This window comes from Taudactylus pleione, unplaced genomic scaffold (assembly GCF_031769625.1).
Source record: "Taudactylus pleione unplaced genomic scaffold, aTauple2 ptg001597l, whole genome shotgun sequence".
Lineage (NCBI taxonomy): Eukaryota > Metazoa > Chordata > Amphibia > Anura > Myobatrachidae > Taudactylus > Taudactylus pleione.
The window spans coordinates 869545-887981 of record NW_028285994.1 but is presented as its reverse complement, the minus strand read 5'-3'; the positions used below and the strand labels follow the sequence as shown (position 1 = coordinate 887981).

Genomic DNA, 18437 nt, shown 5'->3' with positions numbered 1-18437 from the left:
AATTAAAAATGTTATATACAGTTAATGCATCGTTCATTGAAATGAGGTAACTGTGTATACAGTATATGTATAAAATAAACACTATACTCCTGCATCTCCTTCCCAGGCTGAAGGTCAGGCACCGGACATGTTCTTCTGTATGAAGCTGCTGGAGGAGACTGGTATCTGTGTGGTTCCGGGTAGCGGGTTTGGCCAACGTGACGGGACCCACCACTTCAGGTAGGTACTTGGTAATCACACGTTGTGTGAGCTGCTGCCCAAAGATTCCTATAAGTAGCCCACAGATCCAGGAGAAGAGAATATTCAATGCATCCTGGATTGTGGAGGTTTCTGATGTCTCCAGCTTGATGGTAACTTGACGGCTAAATTCTCCTCTTCTCCAGGATGACCATCCTCCCCCCTACTGAGAAGCTCAAGAGCCTCTTGGAGCGGCTGAAGGATTTCCATCAGAAATTCACCCGTGAATACTCCTAGGAGGTGACCATGCTGTGGTGACTGTGGATGATGAAGACTTATGGGTGGGGGAACATGTAGATGGAATTGTAGTTTGTTCTCGATAGTCCAGGACCACCAGGACCTTTCTTTACTGGGCATTGCCAAGATTGTTCCATGTGCCAAATTTATCCCAGTGAGTATTAAGCTCCCCGGTGTCACCAGAACTAGTGATGGCTGTCAGCCACCTTCTTATCTTGTGTGGCCTCAAGGATAGAATGCTGTCCCCTATTTTTATTTGTGGGGACAATGTCAAATTATTCATTTTAAAGCATGATAATTTCTCATAGTATTGGCTGGGCCAGACTGTGTCCTGAGTTGTTTTGTTTTTCTCTGCATGCTCAACATGATTGCAAGCCCTGTGACAAGCACCCTCCCTGTAATCCACCTTAACCCGATAGTGTGATGTCACGGTACAGATAAAGTATAATGGATTACGTTATAGAGCTACTATAGGTGACTCTAGGACCTCAATATAAATGCTGCTTCTGCTGATACACCCAAGTCTTAAGTTCAGCTCCATTTCAAGCTGGGTGATGGGTCTCCTGGGGCTAACTCAGTTTTGGGGGGGGGGTGAAGGTACTTTGGTTGTAGCTGAGCATCCATAGTTTCTGGCATTCCCATATGAGCCTCCAGGAGAACCTACCTACCTGATTTGGTGTTTGAACTCCCGCTGCTCAGTGTTATAAAGCCATTCTATGCTGCTATGCCAAGTGTAACAGCCTGATACTCTGGGACTGGGGGCTGCCATCTTTGTTAAGGGTAGATTTGTGCGTTGCTAGAACAATAGGCCCCAGACTTATCTGGGCGCCAGCTTCCGATGTATGCTTTATCCCCAGGTGACCCAGTGAGACGGGCATTCTAGACGTGCTCTGTACCTCGATGAGTGTCGGGCTTGCATTGCGGAGAACAAGGTGTCAGCTCTGCAGTCCAGCCTCTGATGTAAAAGGATCATTTCTATGTACTGTACGAATAAGGAAGATTTGCTCCTACTTAAGGGCTAATATAACAGTGTCTTACATTTTACCAATAAAACTTTATTACAATTAAAACTTGTGAATGTAAATTTATTTTGTTACTTACTGGGAGTCCCCAGTTCCACCCAATCCGGAGCGAAGTCTTGGGGCCTGATTCTGAACAGGACGCAATTTTATGCTAATGCCGCTACAATGGACGCAGTGCGCATCCGCGTGCCCGGACTGAGGTGTCCACTTTGAGCGTCTGTAGACGCTGTAATAGCGCCTGGGGAATCGGTATGTAATACATCCAGTGGACTAAATACCGACACTGGAAGCCCGAACTGTCAGGATCCCCTACTGGGGCTTAGTGGTGCCAAACCTTCCACCGGTGGTCCCTAACCCTCCCTTCCCGCACCCTAAACCTAACCCTCCTGGGGGGGTGCCTATCCCTAACCATCCCTTCCCCATAGCCTAACCCTCCCTCAGTGGTGCCTAACCCCATCCCCCCTACCGCACCCTAAACCTAACCCTGCGGTGGGGGTGCCTAACCCTAACCACCCCCAGTGGAGCCTACCTACCCCCCTTCCCCTAGCCTAACCCTCTCCGGGGGGTGCCAAAAACTAAAACCCTCCCTAAGACGCAGCACCTCTGTGCCTCTAATCAGCCACAGCCCAGGAACACGCCTTACATGTCTAATACATTTCAGCGACCGTGCATCTGAATCTGTGCGCTGATAGTCACGTGCGCAGCGCTACTTAGTCATGTGCAGTAGAAATACATCGCTCTGACTCTGCCATCAGATCGGGTCCTAGGTGTGTACCACGTTCTGGCCATGCTCTCCCCCCTCATCTGTCTCCAGCCATGCTCTCCCCCCTCATCTGTCTCCAGCCATGCTCTCCCCCCTCATCTGTCTCCAGCCATGCTCTCCCCCTCATCTGTCTCCGGCCATGCTCTCCCCCCTCATCTGTCTCCGGCCATGCTCTCCCCCCTCACCTGTCTCCAGCCATGCTCTCTCCCCCCCCTCACCAGTCTCCAGCCATGCTCTCTCCCCCCCCCTCACCTGTCTCCAGCCATGCTCTCTCCCCCCCCCTCACCTGTCTCCAGCCATGCTCTCTCCCCCCCCCTCACCTGTCTCCAGCCATGCTCTCTTCCCCCCCCCCCTCACCTGTCTCCAGCCATGCTCTCTCCCCCTCCCTCACCTGTCTCCAGCCATGCTCTCTCCCCCCCCTCACCTGTCTCCAGCCATGCTCTCTCCCCCCCCCCTCACCTGTCTCCAGCCATGCTCTCTCCCCCCCCCTCACCTGTCTCCAGCCATGCTCTCTCCCCCCCCCCTCACCTGTCTCCAGCCATGCTCTCTCCCCCTCCCTCACCTGTCTCCAGCCATGCTCTCTCCCCCTCCCTCACCTGTCTCCAGCCATGCTCTCTCCCCCTCCCTCACCTGTCTCCAGCCATGCTCTCTCCCCCTCCCTCACCTGTCTCCAGCCATGCTCTCTCCCCCTCCCTCACCTGTCTCCAGCCATGCTCTCTCCCCCTCCCTCACCTGTCTCCAGCCATGCTCTCTCCCCCTCCCTCACCTGTCTCCAGCCATGCTCTCTCCCCCTCCCTCACCTGTCTCCAGCCATGCTCTCTCCCCCTCCCTCACCTGTCTCCAGCCATGCTCTCTCCCCCTCCCTCACCTGTCTCCAGCCATGCTCTCTCCCCCTCCCTCACCTGTCTCCAGCCATGCTCTCTCCCCCTCCCTCACCTGTCTCCAGCCATGCTCTCTCCCCCTCCCTCACCTGTCTCCAGCCATGCTCTCTCCCCCTCCCCCACCTCACCTGTCTCCAGCCATGCTCTCTCCCCCTCCCCCACCTCACCTGTCTCCAGCCATGCTCTCTCCCCCTCCCTCACCTGTCTCCAGCCGGAGCAGGGAGAACGTAGCAGGGGGGTCAGACTGGGGGTATACAGTGCCCACCAGTAACATGTAGCGATACAATGCGGCACTGGAGAATTGGTCAAATGAAAAATCTACATATACTGTATATTACTCTGTGTAACTGGCGAGAATCTAAGCCAGAGACTGCTCACTAATGCCCATTATTACAGGAGACCATGCGGGTTGTACTGATGTATCTTCTGTTAGTGGGGTACGTCACGCCAAACCAATTCTAGGTCTCTATGTGGCTCGGTGCCCGCGTGTCCTTGTGGCCAGACCGACAATCGATCAGATTCATTGCTATTTATCACCATATATTGCTGTGGAAGCTAATTATTGCCTATGTAAGAAAAGACATTAATCTATATAAGAATCATTTTTGCAAGAACAAATTTGCATGAAAATATAATTTAAAACATAAAACTAAGCACAAGGTAATGCTGTAAAATAAAAATTGGACTGTAAAACAATCTACCTGTATGGCGCCTGATCAGAGATGTACGCAATGGCTATTTGTACGCAGATTGATATTTTGCGGTTGCGCTTGTTTCAAAGTTCCTGTGCACGCGCAGCGATGGTCTCGTGATTCCGTGCGCACAGAGAACCCATTTGCAAAGTGAGTGACAGGAAGTCACCGTGTGTAGGATGTAACGACGGGGGGGGAGTGGTAAGGAAAACGCAGGCGTATCTGACAGTTTATTCGCTGTTGGGCGTGCACAAATTAGCCATTCCAATCACATGCAGCATGTGAGCCCCCTGTGTGTCAGGAGAGCCGCTATATATGAGATGGGTCAGACCTGCCCCAAGGGCTGCATTGCAGGTCAATGTGCGCTAATGTTAGCGATTGTTACGCTGGTAAGCAACATCAGACGCAGATGAGAAGGCAGCAGTGGGCATCCCTATGCTCGCGGAAGCGCTGGAACTATTAGCATGTTTTTACAGCTGTGATCACATTAGCGTCCATCTCTGGATCTCGCCCTTTAGTGTACAATCGGTAATACTCTACTCCAAACAAAAGGCCAATAGCATAAAATTAATAATAATTCATCACACATAAAGGCAACAAAAGTTAATATAAACTAAACAAATATGGAAAAATGACCTGAAGTACAGTATTCTGCACAATAAGTTTTCAGCTGCTCTAGGAGCCCTGTATAGAGAAGCTGGAGAGACCTATGTGACCCTGCAGCCATTATAGATACGCTCCTGGAGAGACCTATGTGACCCTGCAGCCATTATAGCTACGCCCCTGGAGAGACCTATGTGACCCTGCAGCCATTATAGATACGCTCCTGGAGAGACCTATGTGACCCCTGCAGCCATTATAGCTACGCCCCTGGAGAGACCTATGTGACCCTGCAGCCATTATAGATACGCTCCTGGAGAGACCTATGTGACCTGCAGCCATTATAGATACGCTCCTGGAGAGACTATGTGACCTGCAGCCATTATAGATATACACCTGGAGAGACCTATGTGACCCTGCAGCCGTTATAGATACGCTCCTGAAGAGACCTATGTGACCTGCAGCCATTATAGATATGCCCCTGGAGAGACCTGTGTGACCCTGCAGCCATTATAGATACGCTCCTGGAGAGACCTATGTGACCTGCAGCCATTATAGATACGCCCCTGGAGAGACCTATGTGACTTGCAGCCATTATAGATACGCCCCTAGAGAGACCTACGTGAACTGCAGCCATTATAGATACGCTCCTGGAGAGACCTATGTGACCTGCAGCCATTATAGATATACACCTGGAGAGACCTATGTGACCTGCAGCCATTATAGATACGCTTCTGGAGAGACCTATGTGACCTGCAGCCATTATAGATACGCTCCTGGAGAGACCTGTGTGACCTGCAGCCATTATAGATACGGGACAGTTCTATGATTGCAGGCTGATCGGGTGAAAGTGTGTACCCAGCTTAAGAAAGGTGGAGGTCTTTGGTCTTGTGTTGAATTAAATCACTCATGAATACCTCTCCTTGTACCTCTCATATCTGTATTGTGTGATCATCTCAAATAAACCACGGAGTCTTCAAAAATTGACTTGTAAAGTTCTTATAACGTGATCCGTATCAAGGAAGGGGATGAATGGGAAACGGCATTTAATACCCAGTCTGGACACTATGAATCCATGGTAGTGCCTTTATCTTTCCAATGCACCTGATATTTTTCGGGATTTGACCAATGATGTGTTATGGGAGTTTCTTAAAAAATTTGTGGTCATCTATTTAGAGGATATATTGATCTTTTCTCCGTGTATTGAGACTCATCATCTTCAGGTGAAGGAAGTATTACAAAGACTTTGAGGAATTGTTTATTTACAAAACTTGAAGTGAGTTTTAGGTGGAAAAGTTTCTTTCTTGGGTTATATCACGTGTGTACCCGGAGTGCTCAATATCTGGGCAATTATCTTTCTATCTACTGTGTTACATTGAGTGTTTTATGGATGTTTACTCTTTAGCGCTGATTTGAGCTGCATGCCGTGTGTAATTCTGCACCTATCCAAGGTTTTATTTATACTATAGGAGCTTAAAACATGACAATGACATCTGGTATATAACAGCGAGGGGAGATATACACCTACAATGCTGTAACACCATAAATCTCGCACCCAATCTGACCAACTATTCCCAGGAAATCACCGGATAAGTCAGTTGTCTGAATATGGATTCCAGGGTCCCTGTGTGACAGCACCTACAATGGGGGGCTCTGTCTCGTCAGACCTTGGAGCACTACAGTACCCATCACACCGTGTATCCTAAATATATTAAGTATTTTCTTGTAATTTGAGATTCCATTTTTCACTAAATGTTCATTACACAGAAAGAGACAAGTTGCACAGCTGATAAAGGCATAAAACAAGCGGAAATAAAGAAGATTTATTGGGCAATAATAAAAAACAGGGACTAATCTCAGAACTCCGGTGTGATCCTGACAAATGTATGCAAGGAGTCCATACAGTATGCTGTGAATCAGACAGTGTAGTGGGGGTGGGGGGGTGGGGGGGAGTATTCGGAGGGTGTAGTCTGTGGGGGTACTAGGAGGGTGTAGTCTGAGGGGGTACTAGGAGGGTGTAGTCTGGGGGAGTATTAGGAGGGTGTAGTCTGAGGGGGTACTAGGAGGGTGTAGTCTGAGGGGGTACTAGGAGGGTGTAGTCTGGGGGAGTATTAGGAGGGTGTAGTCTGAGGGGGTACTAGGAGGGTGTAGTCTGGGGGAGTATTAGGAGGGTGTAGTCTGAGGGGGTACTAGGAGGGTGTAGTCTGTGGGTAGTAGCGGTTCTAGGGCGGGCAAGCCGGGCCGTCGCCCGGAGCGCCATGGTGTCCGGCGGGCGCTGAAAACGCCCACCCTCCTGGAGCTAAAGTGTTTATGAAGCTTCAGGGGGAGGGAGCGGAGGAGGGAAGGGGCGGCCACACAGGATGGCGCTGGGCGCAGCAAAGCCTAGCGCCGGCCCTGTCTGTGGGTATTAGGAGGGTGTACAGCCATGGCCAAAAGTTTTGAGAATTACACAAATATTGGTTTTCACAAAGTTTGCTGCTTCAGTGTTATTAGACCTTTGTGTCAGATGTTACTATGGTATACTGAGGTAACATTACAGCATTACATAAGTGTCAGATGTTACTATGGTATACTGAGGTAACATTACAGCATTACATAAGTGTCAGATGTTACTATGGTATACTGAGGTAACATTACAGCATTACATAAGTGTCAGATGTTACCATGGTATACTGAGGTAACATTACAGCATTACATAAGTGTCAGATGTTACTATGGTATACTGAGGTAACATTACAGCATTACATAAGTGTCAGATGTTACTATGGTATACTGAGGTAACATTACAGCATTACATAAGTGTCAGATGTTACTATGGTATACTGAGGTAACATTACAGCATTACATAAGTGTCAGATGTTACTATGCTATACTGAGGTAACATTACAGCATTACATTAGTGTCAGATGTTACTATGGTATACTGAGGTAACATTACAGCATTACATAAGTGTCAGATGTTACTATGGTATACTGAGGTAACATTACAGCATTACATAAGTGTCAGATGTTACTATGTTATACTGAGGTAGCATTACATAAGTGTCAGATGTTACTATGGTATACTGAGGTAGCATTACATAAGTGTCAGATGTTACTATGGTGTACTGAGGTAGCATTACATAAGTGTCAGATGTTACTATGGTATACTGAGGTAGCATTACATAAGTGTCAGATGTTACTATGGTATACTGAGGTAACACTACAGCATTACATAAGTGTCAAAGGCTTTTACTGACAATTACATTAAGTTTATGCAAAGAGTCAATATTTGCAGTGTTGACCCTTTTTCAAGAGTTTTTGGATGGTTGGGAGAAGTTGCTCTTGCAGGATGTTTTGGTCCCATTCTTTATTCATGGCTGTGTTCTTAGGCAAAATTGTGAGTGATCCCACTCCCTTGGCTGAGAAGCAACCCCACACATGAATGGTCTCAGGATGTGTTACTGTTGGCATGACACAGGACTGATGGTAGCGCTCACCTTTCCTTCTCCGGACAAGCGTATTTCCAGATGCCCCAAACAATCTGAAAGGGGATTCATCAGAGAGAATAACTTTACCCCAGTCCTCAGCAGTCCAATCCCTGTACCTTTTGCAGAATATCACTCTGTCCCTGATGTTTTTCCTAAGAAGAAGTGGCTTCTTTGCTGTCCTTCTTGACACCAGGCCATCCTCCAAAAGTCTTCACCTCACTGTGCGTGAAGATGCACTCACACCTGCCTGCTGCCATTCCTGAGCAATCTGCACTGGTGATGCCCCGAGCCCGCAGCTGAATCTGCTTTAGGTGACAGTCCTGGAGCTTGATGGACGTTCTTGGTACCCTGAAGTCTTCTTCACAACTACTGAAACTCTCTCCTTGAACTTGATCTGATAAATGGTTGATTACTGTAGGTGCAATCTTACTAGCAGCAATAGCCTTGCCTGTGAAGCCCTTTTTGTGCTAAGCAATGATGACTGCACGTGTTTCCTTGCAGGTAACCATGGTTAACAGAAGAACAATGATTTCAAGCTCCACCCTCCTCTTAAAGCTTCTAATCTGTTGTTCTAACTCACAAAGCATGACAGAGTGATCTCCAGCCTTGTCCTCGTCAACACTGACATGTCACCTGGTCCTTTTGTGGCAGGGCTGGAATGCAGTGGAAATTTTGTTTTTGAGATTAAGGAGCTGATTCAGACCCTCTTGCTCGATGCGTATACAAATTCGGCTAAGTGACAGCTAGGCAGGCGATCCCACGGCAAGGCATAAGCACTATGTCTTGGCGTGGAACCGCCCTGTGTATGCAGATGCCCACTTGCGCACGTCATCTCCAGGAAGTCTATGCAACCAACGGAAGCGAATGCAACGCTTGTGGTTGACTATATCCTACTGCGAGCACATCAGTGTAAAATTCAACCAGGTGATGTGTACTATGACGCTGCGTGTTAATTATGCTTGCCTCCAAAACGGCGTTAACATAGTCAGGCATGCCTGAACTCGCACCTCCACACCCCTGTTTCTAGTGGCCTGCCCCTGTAACCACCCACAAACGGCCTCTCCTGTCACTCATGTTAAAGGGCAGTCTATAGGCAATGAGTGTACGCTTCCCGATCTCTCGCACTGGTTCTTGTATGCGCAGAATGCGAACCATCGGCAGCTACGAGCGAACGCATCCTAGCGACAGGGTCTGAATCAGTCCTAAGTTCATTGTCATGGCAAAGACAATTAATCTCATCACTGTACATGATATTCTGCAGTATATGCACATTACCATCATACACACTGACGCAGCCTCTGTGATACCCAACACTTGTGTCATTCTCAGGACGTGTGCCCATCGCTGTAGTCTGGGGGTACTAGGAGGGTGTAGTTGGGGGGGAGGGAGTACTCGGAGGGCGTAGTTGGGGGGAGTTCTCGGAGGGCGTAGTCGGGGGGAGTTCTCGGAGGGCGTAGTCGGGGGGAGTACTCGGAGGGTGTAGTCGGGGGGAGTTCTCGGAGGGTGTAGTCGGGGGAGTTCTCTGGGGGTGTAGTTGGGGGAGTGCTCGGAGGGTGTAGTTGGGGGGAGTACTCGGAGGGTGTAGTCAGGGTAATTACTTGGAGAGGGTATTGGTTTATGTGCGAGGACTGTGGTAATATGATCTCCAGGTGTCCTGTCCCTTAGGAATATTCCGCCATAAACTTTCCATGGAACTCAATGATCTTTTCTAGAATAGATTTTAGTTCCTCGATAGGAGGGAGCAGAGATAACCTAGAACACAGAGAGATCTATGTTTTATATCAGGTAACAGTGTATTTATATATTCACTATTACACTATAATCAATTGTCCCATAACACCCCCCATCCATTCCCTGCTCTGTGCCGTTATACCCCCTCCTTTCCCTGCTCTGTGCCGTTATACCCCCTCCTTTCCCTGCTCTGTGCTGTTATACCCACCATCCTTTCTCTGCTCTGTGCCGTTATACCCCCTCCTTTCTCTGCTCTGTGCCATTATACCCCCTCCTTTCCCTGCTCTGTGCCGGTATACCCCCTCCTTTCCCTGCTCTGTGCAGTTATACCCCCTTCATTCCCTGCTCTGTGCCGTTATACCCCCTCCTTTCCCTGCTCTGTGCCGTTATACCCACCATCCTTTCTCTGCTCTGTGCCGTTATACCCCCTCCTTTCTCTGCTCTGTGCCGTTATACCCCCTCCTTTCCCTGCTCTGTGCCGGTATACCCCCTCCTTTCCCTGCTCTGTGCAGTTATACCCCCTCCTTTCTCTGCTCTGTGCCGTTATACCCCCTCCATTCTCTGCTCTGTGCCGTTATATCCCCTCCTTTCCCTGCTCTGTGCCGTTATACCCCCTCCTTTCCCTGCTCTGTGCCGTTATATCCCCTCCTTTCTCTGCTCTGTGCCTATGCATTCCCTGGCATTATACAGGAGAATGAGTAAATAATAAATATCTAGGAACACAATAACCTGAGTGAGAAGGACGGGGTAGAGGTGTTTGTACAGTAACAAATATCTTTATACACATATAACGATTCTGCGCTTACCGGATGTGATAGGGTCCTACTTGTCCGAAGCTGCTTCCAGCGCACAGTACGATGCCCGTGTCCTCCAACAGGAGGTGGCAGAATAACACATCTGGTTCTAGGCCTCCATCCTAATGACGATCGGACACTTGTAAGATGGTGCAAATATATGTATAATTTCTATGTATATATGGTTCCTGCTGTCTGTACATTTATCTTACTCACTGAGGACCCTCGTATAATACAATCAGTAAGATAACAAGATCTCTCACGTGTGTAATGTTCTCTTATTCAGTCTGCGTCCCCTCACGGCCACCAGGCTGCTCCTCATACCAAGCGTGGAGGAGGCTCCCATAGCAACTAATCAGCTCCTACCAATGTTATAGCCTGTACTTGTGCCCCTTATATAGTGCCCCCAGTAGTGATAGTGCCCCCATTAGTTCCCCTTATACAGTGCCCCCATTAGTTCCCCTTATACAGTGCCCCCATTAGTTCCCCTTATACAGTGCCCACAGTAGTGATACGGTGCCCCCAGTAGTGCCCCTTATCCAGTGCCCCCAGTAGTGATACGGTGCCCCCAGTAGTGCCCCTTATACAGTGCCCCCAGTAGTGATACAGTGCCCCTTATATAGTGCCCCCAGTAGTGAAACCGTGCCCCCATTAGTGCCCCTTATCCAGTGCCCCCAGTAGTGATACGGTGCCCCCAGTAGTGCCCCTTATACAGTGCCCCCAGTAGTGATACAGTGCCCCTTATATAGTGCCCCCAGTAGTGAAACCGTGCCCCCATTAGTGCCCCTTATACAGTGCCCCCAGTAGTGATACAGTGCCCCTTATATAGTGCCCCCAGTAGTGATACCGTGCCCCCATTAGTGCCCCTTATACAGTGCCCCCAGTAGTGATACAGTGCCCCTTATATAGTGCCCCCAGTAGTGATACCGTGCCCCCATTAGTGCCCCTTATACAGTGCCCCCAGTAGTGATACAGTGCCCCTTATATAGTGCCCCCAGTAGTGATACCATGCCCCCATTAGTTCCCCTTATACAGTGCCCCCAATAGTGATACGGTGCCCCCAGTAGTGCCCCTTATACAGTGCCCCCAGTAGTGATACATTGCCATTAGTGCCCAAAACATAACACACACAGATATACACACAAAACACTGACACTGACCTTCCTGAATCCCTGCTCCTGCTGTGCCCGCAACTCTCTGCTCCTCCATCCTCCCGCTCAGTCATGACGTTCCTCACCATCACTCACTGCAGGAGCCGGAAGGTGAAGCTCATGAGTGAGCTCCAGCCCGGCTCTGGCAGTGGGCCACACACATCGCTGAAACACACACATCGCCGCAGTGCCGGCAGTGATGTGTGTAACTGTGTAGTGTGGAGCTCACTCACTGTGGTCTGCACTACACTGGCTGACTATGGTGGGCCTGTACCATGGCCGGTGGTGCGCCACTGGACCCACGCCATCCCAGAGCATGAGCTCCGGCGGCCCTGCCCTAGTTACTCCACTGGCGGAGACCCATCTCCATGCTCAGTAACGGGACACTGAGCGGATGGGGCAGGATGATGCACAGCACTAGCTGGCAGTGTGAGTGGACCTCTGTGCTATCCGGGAGTGATGCACAGTACTAGCCGGCAGTGTGAGCGGACCTCGGTGCTATCCGGGAATGATGCACAGCACTAGCCGGCAGTGTGAGTGGTCCTCGGTGCTATCCGGGAATGATGCACAGCACTAGCCGGCAGTGTGAGCGGACCTCTGTGCTATCCGGGAATGATGCACAGCACTAGCCGGCAGTGTGAGTGTGGACCTCTGTGCTATCCGGGAATGATGCACAGCACTAGCCGGCAGTGTGAGCGGACCTCTGTGCTATCCGGGAATGATGCACAGCACTAGCCGGCAGTGTGAGTGTGGACCTCTGTGCTGTCCGGGAATGATGCACAGCACTAGCCGGCAGTGTGAGCGGACCTCTGTGCTATCCGGGAATGATGCACAGCACTAGCCGGCAGTGTGAGTGTGGACCTCTGTGCTATCCGGGAGTGATGCACAGCACTAGCCGGCATTGTGAGTGTGGACCTCTGTGCTATCCGGGAATGATGCACAGCACTAGCCGGCAGTGTGAGTGTGGACCTCTGTGCTATCCGGGAGTGATGCACAGCACTAGCCGGCAGTGTGAGTGTGGACCTCTGTGCTATCCGGCAGTTTTCAGAGTTTGTACCAGATTTTATCCTTAGTAAATCCCGCCCCTGTGTGTTCTACATTAATAATATCACCTTACTATCCAGCATCTTGTGTGTAACCATAGAGACAGAGCCATGTACACCAACTTGTAATATGTACATTGGATGGTGCAGAGATGCGTTTGTGGTCTGAGGAATGCAGAAAGAGACACCAGAAAGGAGAAGACCAATAAGTGGTGGAATAGGAGACAGGAAAGAGCAGACACCGCTCCCGCCAGGATATAAATGCTGCCTGTCAGGACTGCGACTATTTCAGTACATAAAGATAGATTACTATTTCCAAAGTTCCTTTGTGGTCATTGGAGGAGCTATCCTGCTTGCTGGCATGCTTCTCATTCAGGGGATAGAGAGTGAAAGTGATCATCTGTTTCCCAGGTGTCGTCAGGTTGTGGGATTCCTATATTGCTCATTATTTCAAACCTGATTCCATTTGGGTCACATGTTCTGAACTTCCTACGGATAAACAGACCTCAAGTATAAAGCCTGTTACTAGCTGTGTCTCAGTGTCTGTGCAACATTACTTTCAGGTCTTTCTTGGACTCCTGCCAGATCCCTGCTGTGCCTGTGGGTTGCTGTGGACTTTGCTATATCTCCGCTTATGTTCCAGCTTAACTTCTGATGCCAGTTACCAGCCGCACTACAGAGCTCAGCATAGCCATTGCCAAAGTATTGCTTTCTGCTCCACTGCTCTGGTCTCACATTTTGCTGCTCTATTTACTTTGCTTGTTGCCTCTCACTCCTGTGGACAACAAACCCATCATCGTTACAGTTATCATCACCACATCGCGGGCTCAACCCTGTTTCGGATTCTAGTCACACCGCAGGGCTCAACCCTGTTCCGGAACCACATCGCTTCACAGGGCTCAACCCTGCTTCAACCTTCATTGCATCGCGGGGCTCAACCCTGCTCCGGATTCTAGTTACACCGCATGGCTCAACCCTGTTCCGGAACTACACCGCTTCACAGGGCTCAACCCTGCTTCAACCTCATCGCATCACAGGGCTCAACCCTGCTCCGACCTCATCGCATCACAGGGCTCAACCCTGCTCCGACCTCATCACATCACAGTGCTCAACCCTGCTCTGACCTCACCACATCACAGGGCTCAACCCTGCTCCGACCTCATCGCATCACAGGGCTCAACCCTGCTCCGACCTCATCGCATCACAGGGCTCAACCCTGCTCCGACCTCATCGCATCACAGGGCTCAACCCTGCTCTGACCTCACCGCATCACAGGGCTCAACCCTGCTTCCACCTCCGCATCACAGGACTCAACCCTGCTCCGACCTCACCACATCACAGGGCTCAACCTTGCTCCGACCTCACCGCTTCACAGGGCTCAACCTAGCTCCGACCTCACCGCATCACAGGGCTCAACCTTTCTCCGACCTCACCGCATCACAGGGCTCACTCTGCTCTGACCTCACCGCATCACAGGGCTCAACCCTGCTCCGTCTTTCACCGCATCACAGAGCTCAACCCTGCTCCGTCTTTCACCGCATCACAGGGCTCAACCCTGCTCCGACGTCACCGCATCACAGGGCTCAACCCTGCTCCGTCTGTCACCGCATCACAGGGCTCAACCCTGCTCCGTCTTTCACCGCATCACAGGGCTCAACCCTGCTCCGACCTCACCACATCACAGGGCTCAACCCTGCTCCGTCTGTCACCGCATCACAGGGCTCACTCTGCTCCGACCTCACCGCATCACAGGGCTCAACCCTGCTCCGGATCTCCATCACTACAGGGTTCCCCCCAGGTGAAGCTCCTCTATACCATCCTGAGGTGTTAGCCTCATACAGTCCATTGGAGGACAGTGTCAGCTGACAGCAACCAATGCTACCACTGGGTAAAGGGCTAATCATGTGATGTAGACTGTCATGGCTAAGTCCTTGATGGTAACCGCAGAAACCAAATCACGGAGCAGCACATGGATGTCCTAGCAGACCCCAGGCATAATCCTCAGTGCGTCACTTGCCACCGCACCTGGCAAGTGAATGCTCGAGAGGTCAGGGGAAGCTGGTGCTAAGGTGTGTAACGGCTGGTCCTAGGCCGCAACCTGACAGTACCCCCCCTTTCAGGGTGGACTCCGGACACCCACAAGGCTTAGCAGGACATTTTTTATGAAAAGCTTGAACAAGCTGTAGAGCATGGACATCAGACACCTTGATCCATGCCCATTCTTCAGGTCCGTACCCCTTCCAATCAATGAGATACTGAAGGTGATTCAACCAGTGTTGAGAGTCAAGGATCTTCTCTATGTCAAATTCAACCACCAATTGAGTATGAACTTGAGGTATCTTGGGTAGAGAACACTGAACTTGATTAAGAATGGTCGTAGAAGAGAAACATGAAATGTGTTGGAAATTTTCAACTGAGGAGGTAGCTCCAGTTTATACACCACTGGATTGATGACTTTAAGAATGCAATATGGTCCAATGAAGCGTGGAGCAAATTTCATGCTTGGAACTTTCAACCGAATGTTCTTGGTTGACAACCATACCCTATCTCCAGTTCTCAGAAGAGGAACGGAAAGACTTTTTCGATCTGCAGACTTCTTGTAATTACTAGAAGCTTTCTTTAATGAGTGAATATCTTTCCATATACCAGAAAATGATTTTACAAGATTTGTGATGGCAAGTACTTCCATGGGAGGTAACTCTTGAAAATCTGGAACATGCAAATGTCTGCCATATACTGCAAATAATGGAGTAGAATTTGAAGCAGAATGCTACCTGTAATTGTGGGCAAACTCTGCCCAAGGTAATAAATTGACCCAGTCATCTTGATGAGGACACAAAGAGTCTAATAAATATCTCCAATTCCTGAAGCACCCTCTCTATTTGTCTGCGGGTGATAGGCGTATGAAAACTTCAGTTTAATTCCACAAGAGGCACATAAAGCCCTCCAGAATTTGGCCACAAAATGCACACCTCGATCAGACACTATCTCCTTGGGTAGACCATGAAGACGGAAGATGTCATGAATAAATATTTTAGCCAATTGCGGTGCAGAAGGAAGTCCAACCAAGGGAATAAAATGGGCCATCTTTGAAAATCGATCTACTACCACAAATATCATATTATGCCCTTAGAGGCTGGTAACTCAGAAATAAAATCAATCGACAGATGAGTCCAAGGAGCATCAGGATGCAATAGGCCTATAGCTTTGTTGCGAGTGTAATTATGCTGGGCACACTTTGCACAGGAAACAATAAAATTCCAGACATCTTCCTTCATAGTGGGTCACCAGTAGGAGCGCTGTAAAAATGTAAAAGTCTTGAGGATGTCCGAATAGCTAGCAAAAATGGAGGCATGAGCCCAAGTCAATAAGTTCTTGCATAACTGAGGTGCTACAAAGGTCTTGCCAGAAGGGGGAGACAGCAGTTGGGTTTGAGCAAAGACAAAAAGAGAATCCAGAATAGGACGAATTTAAGGTTGATCTTCTTCTAGTCTTCTTCGAGGCAGGAAGGACCGGGAGAGTACATCAGCTTTTTTTTCTTTTGAATGCCAGGACGAAATTGGACCTTGAAATCAAACCTAGAGAAGAACAGAGACCATGAGCTTGTCTGGCATTCAAACGATGAGCTGTCTTGAGATATAGAAGATTCTTATGGTCAGTGATGATCTTAATAGGAAACTTAGCGCCTCCCAAAAAGTGTCTCCATTCCTCTAGTGCCAATCACATAGCCAACAATTCTTGGTCCCTGTTACTGTGTGTATATTAATATCACCATATATAGAATAATATTAATCAACCAATCAATATGTTTATATGAATATTAAATCCCCATACAGTATAGAGTGACATATAAATTAATTACTTATTTTATATACTTATATGGTCACTTAAAGTGACTATAGCAGAGCCCAGAACTGGCCTGGTTGGGCCATTAGCATTAGAATACCTATAGCCAGCTCACACTGCCAGGTAATTAGTTCCCAAACACACGAGGGTGGTTTTGCAAAACCAAAATGAAAACATTAATCCAGAACCAAAACCAAAACACGGGGTCTAATCTATACATCGTACCCATGGCTCTCCAGCTGGTGCCCCTGGATTATTAACCCTTACCGCAGCTGCCATGTTAGAAGGTGAGCAAAGAGCAGGTACCTGCGCCATCCTGACAGCATTCTCTGGGATCTGGATCCTGGGAAAGGCATACATTGCTCCATGGATGGGATTACAGCGGAATCCTGGGGCCCGATCCAGCATCTCCTCTGCCAGCTGAGCCTTCGCTGCCAGGTTACTGAGAAGGGCCTGTTTCTCCTGGGGAGTAACAAGGAGACATTAGCCAGGTCTATGCTTTTCAGTCTCACTCACATTCATCCTCAGATTTCCTCACACATCATATTTCAAACTCATAATGTAACACTCTAAATTCTGTCACTCACAGTTATAACGCGAGTCCCACTCATAACATCGCTCATAAGGGGCCATTCTATCAGCGGCTCGGCTGTATGCGCCATGTCAGTACGGTACATCGCAATCGGTATCATCGCTATTTATTCTATACACTCCCTAGAGGTGTGCTGGGAAATGAGTGATGTGAGCCTGCTGTTATAGGCGGATGTGTGCGCAGCTGAACATCGCAGGATCACCCATCCAGATGAACCGCTAATACCAACACCCAGCCAGAGACAAGGTGCTCTCGGAGGGGGACAGAGTCTACTGTGCCACATGCGCGGGTCTCCGGCAAAGTGGTGGTTGTGCCATTTTCCCAGTGATTTGTTCTGACGTGGGGCTCTACTAAATACATGCAGTGTGTACGGTGTGAGCCGGACTCAGCCGCCATCTAGTGCACTGAAACACCCTCCTCCCTGACATCCGCTGCTCACGCACAAAAGCAGGAACATCGGTCACACATCCAACTTCTGAGTAAGTCCAAATCAGACAGAATGACGGTATTCCTCCTATATAGGGCACCCGCAGAATGATGGTATTCCTCCTATATAGGGCACCCGCAGAGTGACGGTATTCCTCCTATATAGGGCACCCGCAGAGTGACGGTATTCCTCCTATATAGGGCACCCGCAGAGTGACGGTATTCCTCCTATATAGGGCACCCACAGAGTGACGGTATTCCTCCTATATAGGGCACCCACAGAGTGACGGTTTTCCTCCTATATAGGGCACCCACAGAGTGACGGTATTCCCAGTGGCGTCCCTCCCCGCGGTGACACCCGGTGCGGGGAGGGATGCCTTGAGCGCGGCGGAGCCGCGCACTTCGCCGAAAAGGGGCGTGGCCTAGATGGAGGAGGCGTGGCCTTGGGAACGGGGCGTGGCTTCGCGTCCCGAGACCGCCGGTAGTTAGTTATCAATGGGGGGTGCCGGAGGTGCGGGCAGTGCAGGCTCCTTCTCTGTGACAGGAGCCGAGAGCTGCACATGATGTTACAGTGCAGCACCCGCCTCCTGTCACCAAGGGGGAGCCTGCACCTTGGTGTCACCCCTCGGCGGGTGACACCCTGGTGCGGCCTGCACCCCCCTTCTGACGCCACTGGGTATTCCTCCTATATAGGGCACCAACAGAGTGACGGTATTCCTCCTATATAGGGCACCCACAGAGTGACGGTATTCCTCCTATATAGGGCACCCACAGAGTGACGGTATTCCTCCTATATAGGACACCCACAGAGTGATGGTATTCCTCCTATATAGGGCCCCCACAGGGTGACGGTATTCCTCCTATATAGGGCACCACAGAGTGACGGTATTCCTCCTATATAGGGCACCCACAGAATGACGGTATTCCTCCTATATAGGGCACCCGCAGAGTGA

General features: G+C 49.6%; 2 protein-coding genes across 2 annotated transcripts in view; one reads left to right on the top strand and one right to left on the bottom strand.

The window, feature by feature from the left end:
• The window catches only part of LOC148442169 (alanine aminotransferase 2-like), a 30010-nt gene extending 28477 nt beyond the window's left edge, over nt 1-1533 (top strand). Inside the window, exons 11-12 of the mRNA XM_088464133.1 lie at nt 107-219; nt 384-1533. Coding sequence (XP_088320259.1) covers nt 107-219; nt 384-474 — 204 coding nt within the window. The 3' untranslated portion in view covers nt 475-1533. The remainder of the gene's footprint in view (nt 1-106; nt 220-383) is intronic.
• An 8029-nt stretch (nt 1534-9562) lies between these two features.
• LOC148442168 (alanine aminotransferase 2-like) overlaps nt 9563-18437 on the bottom strand; it is a 252995-nt gene continuing 244120 nt past the window's right edge. Inside the window, exons 9-11 of the mRNA XM_088464132.1 lie at nt 16773-16928; nt 10439-10548; nt 9563-9653 (exon numbers count right to left, since the gene is read on the bottom strand). Of these exons, the coding sequence (XP_088320258.1) occupies nt 9563-9653; nt 10439-10548; nt 16773-16928 (357 nt within the window). The remainder of the gene's footprint in view (nt 9654-10438; nt 10549-16772; nt 16929-18437) is intronic.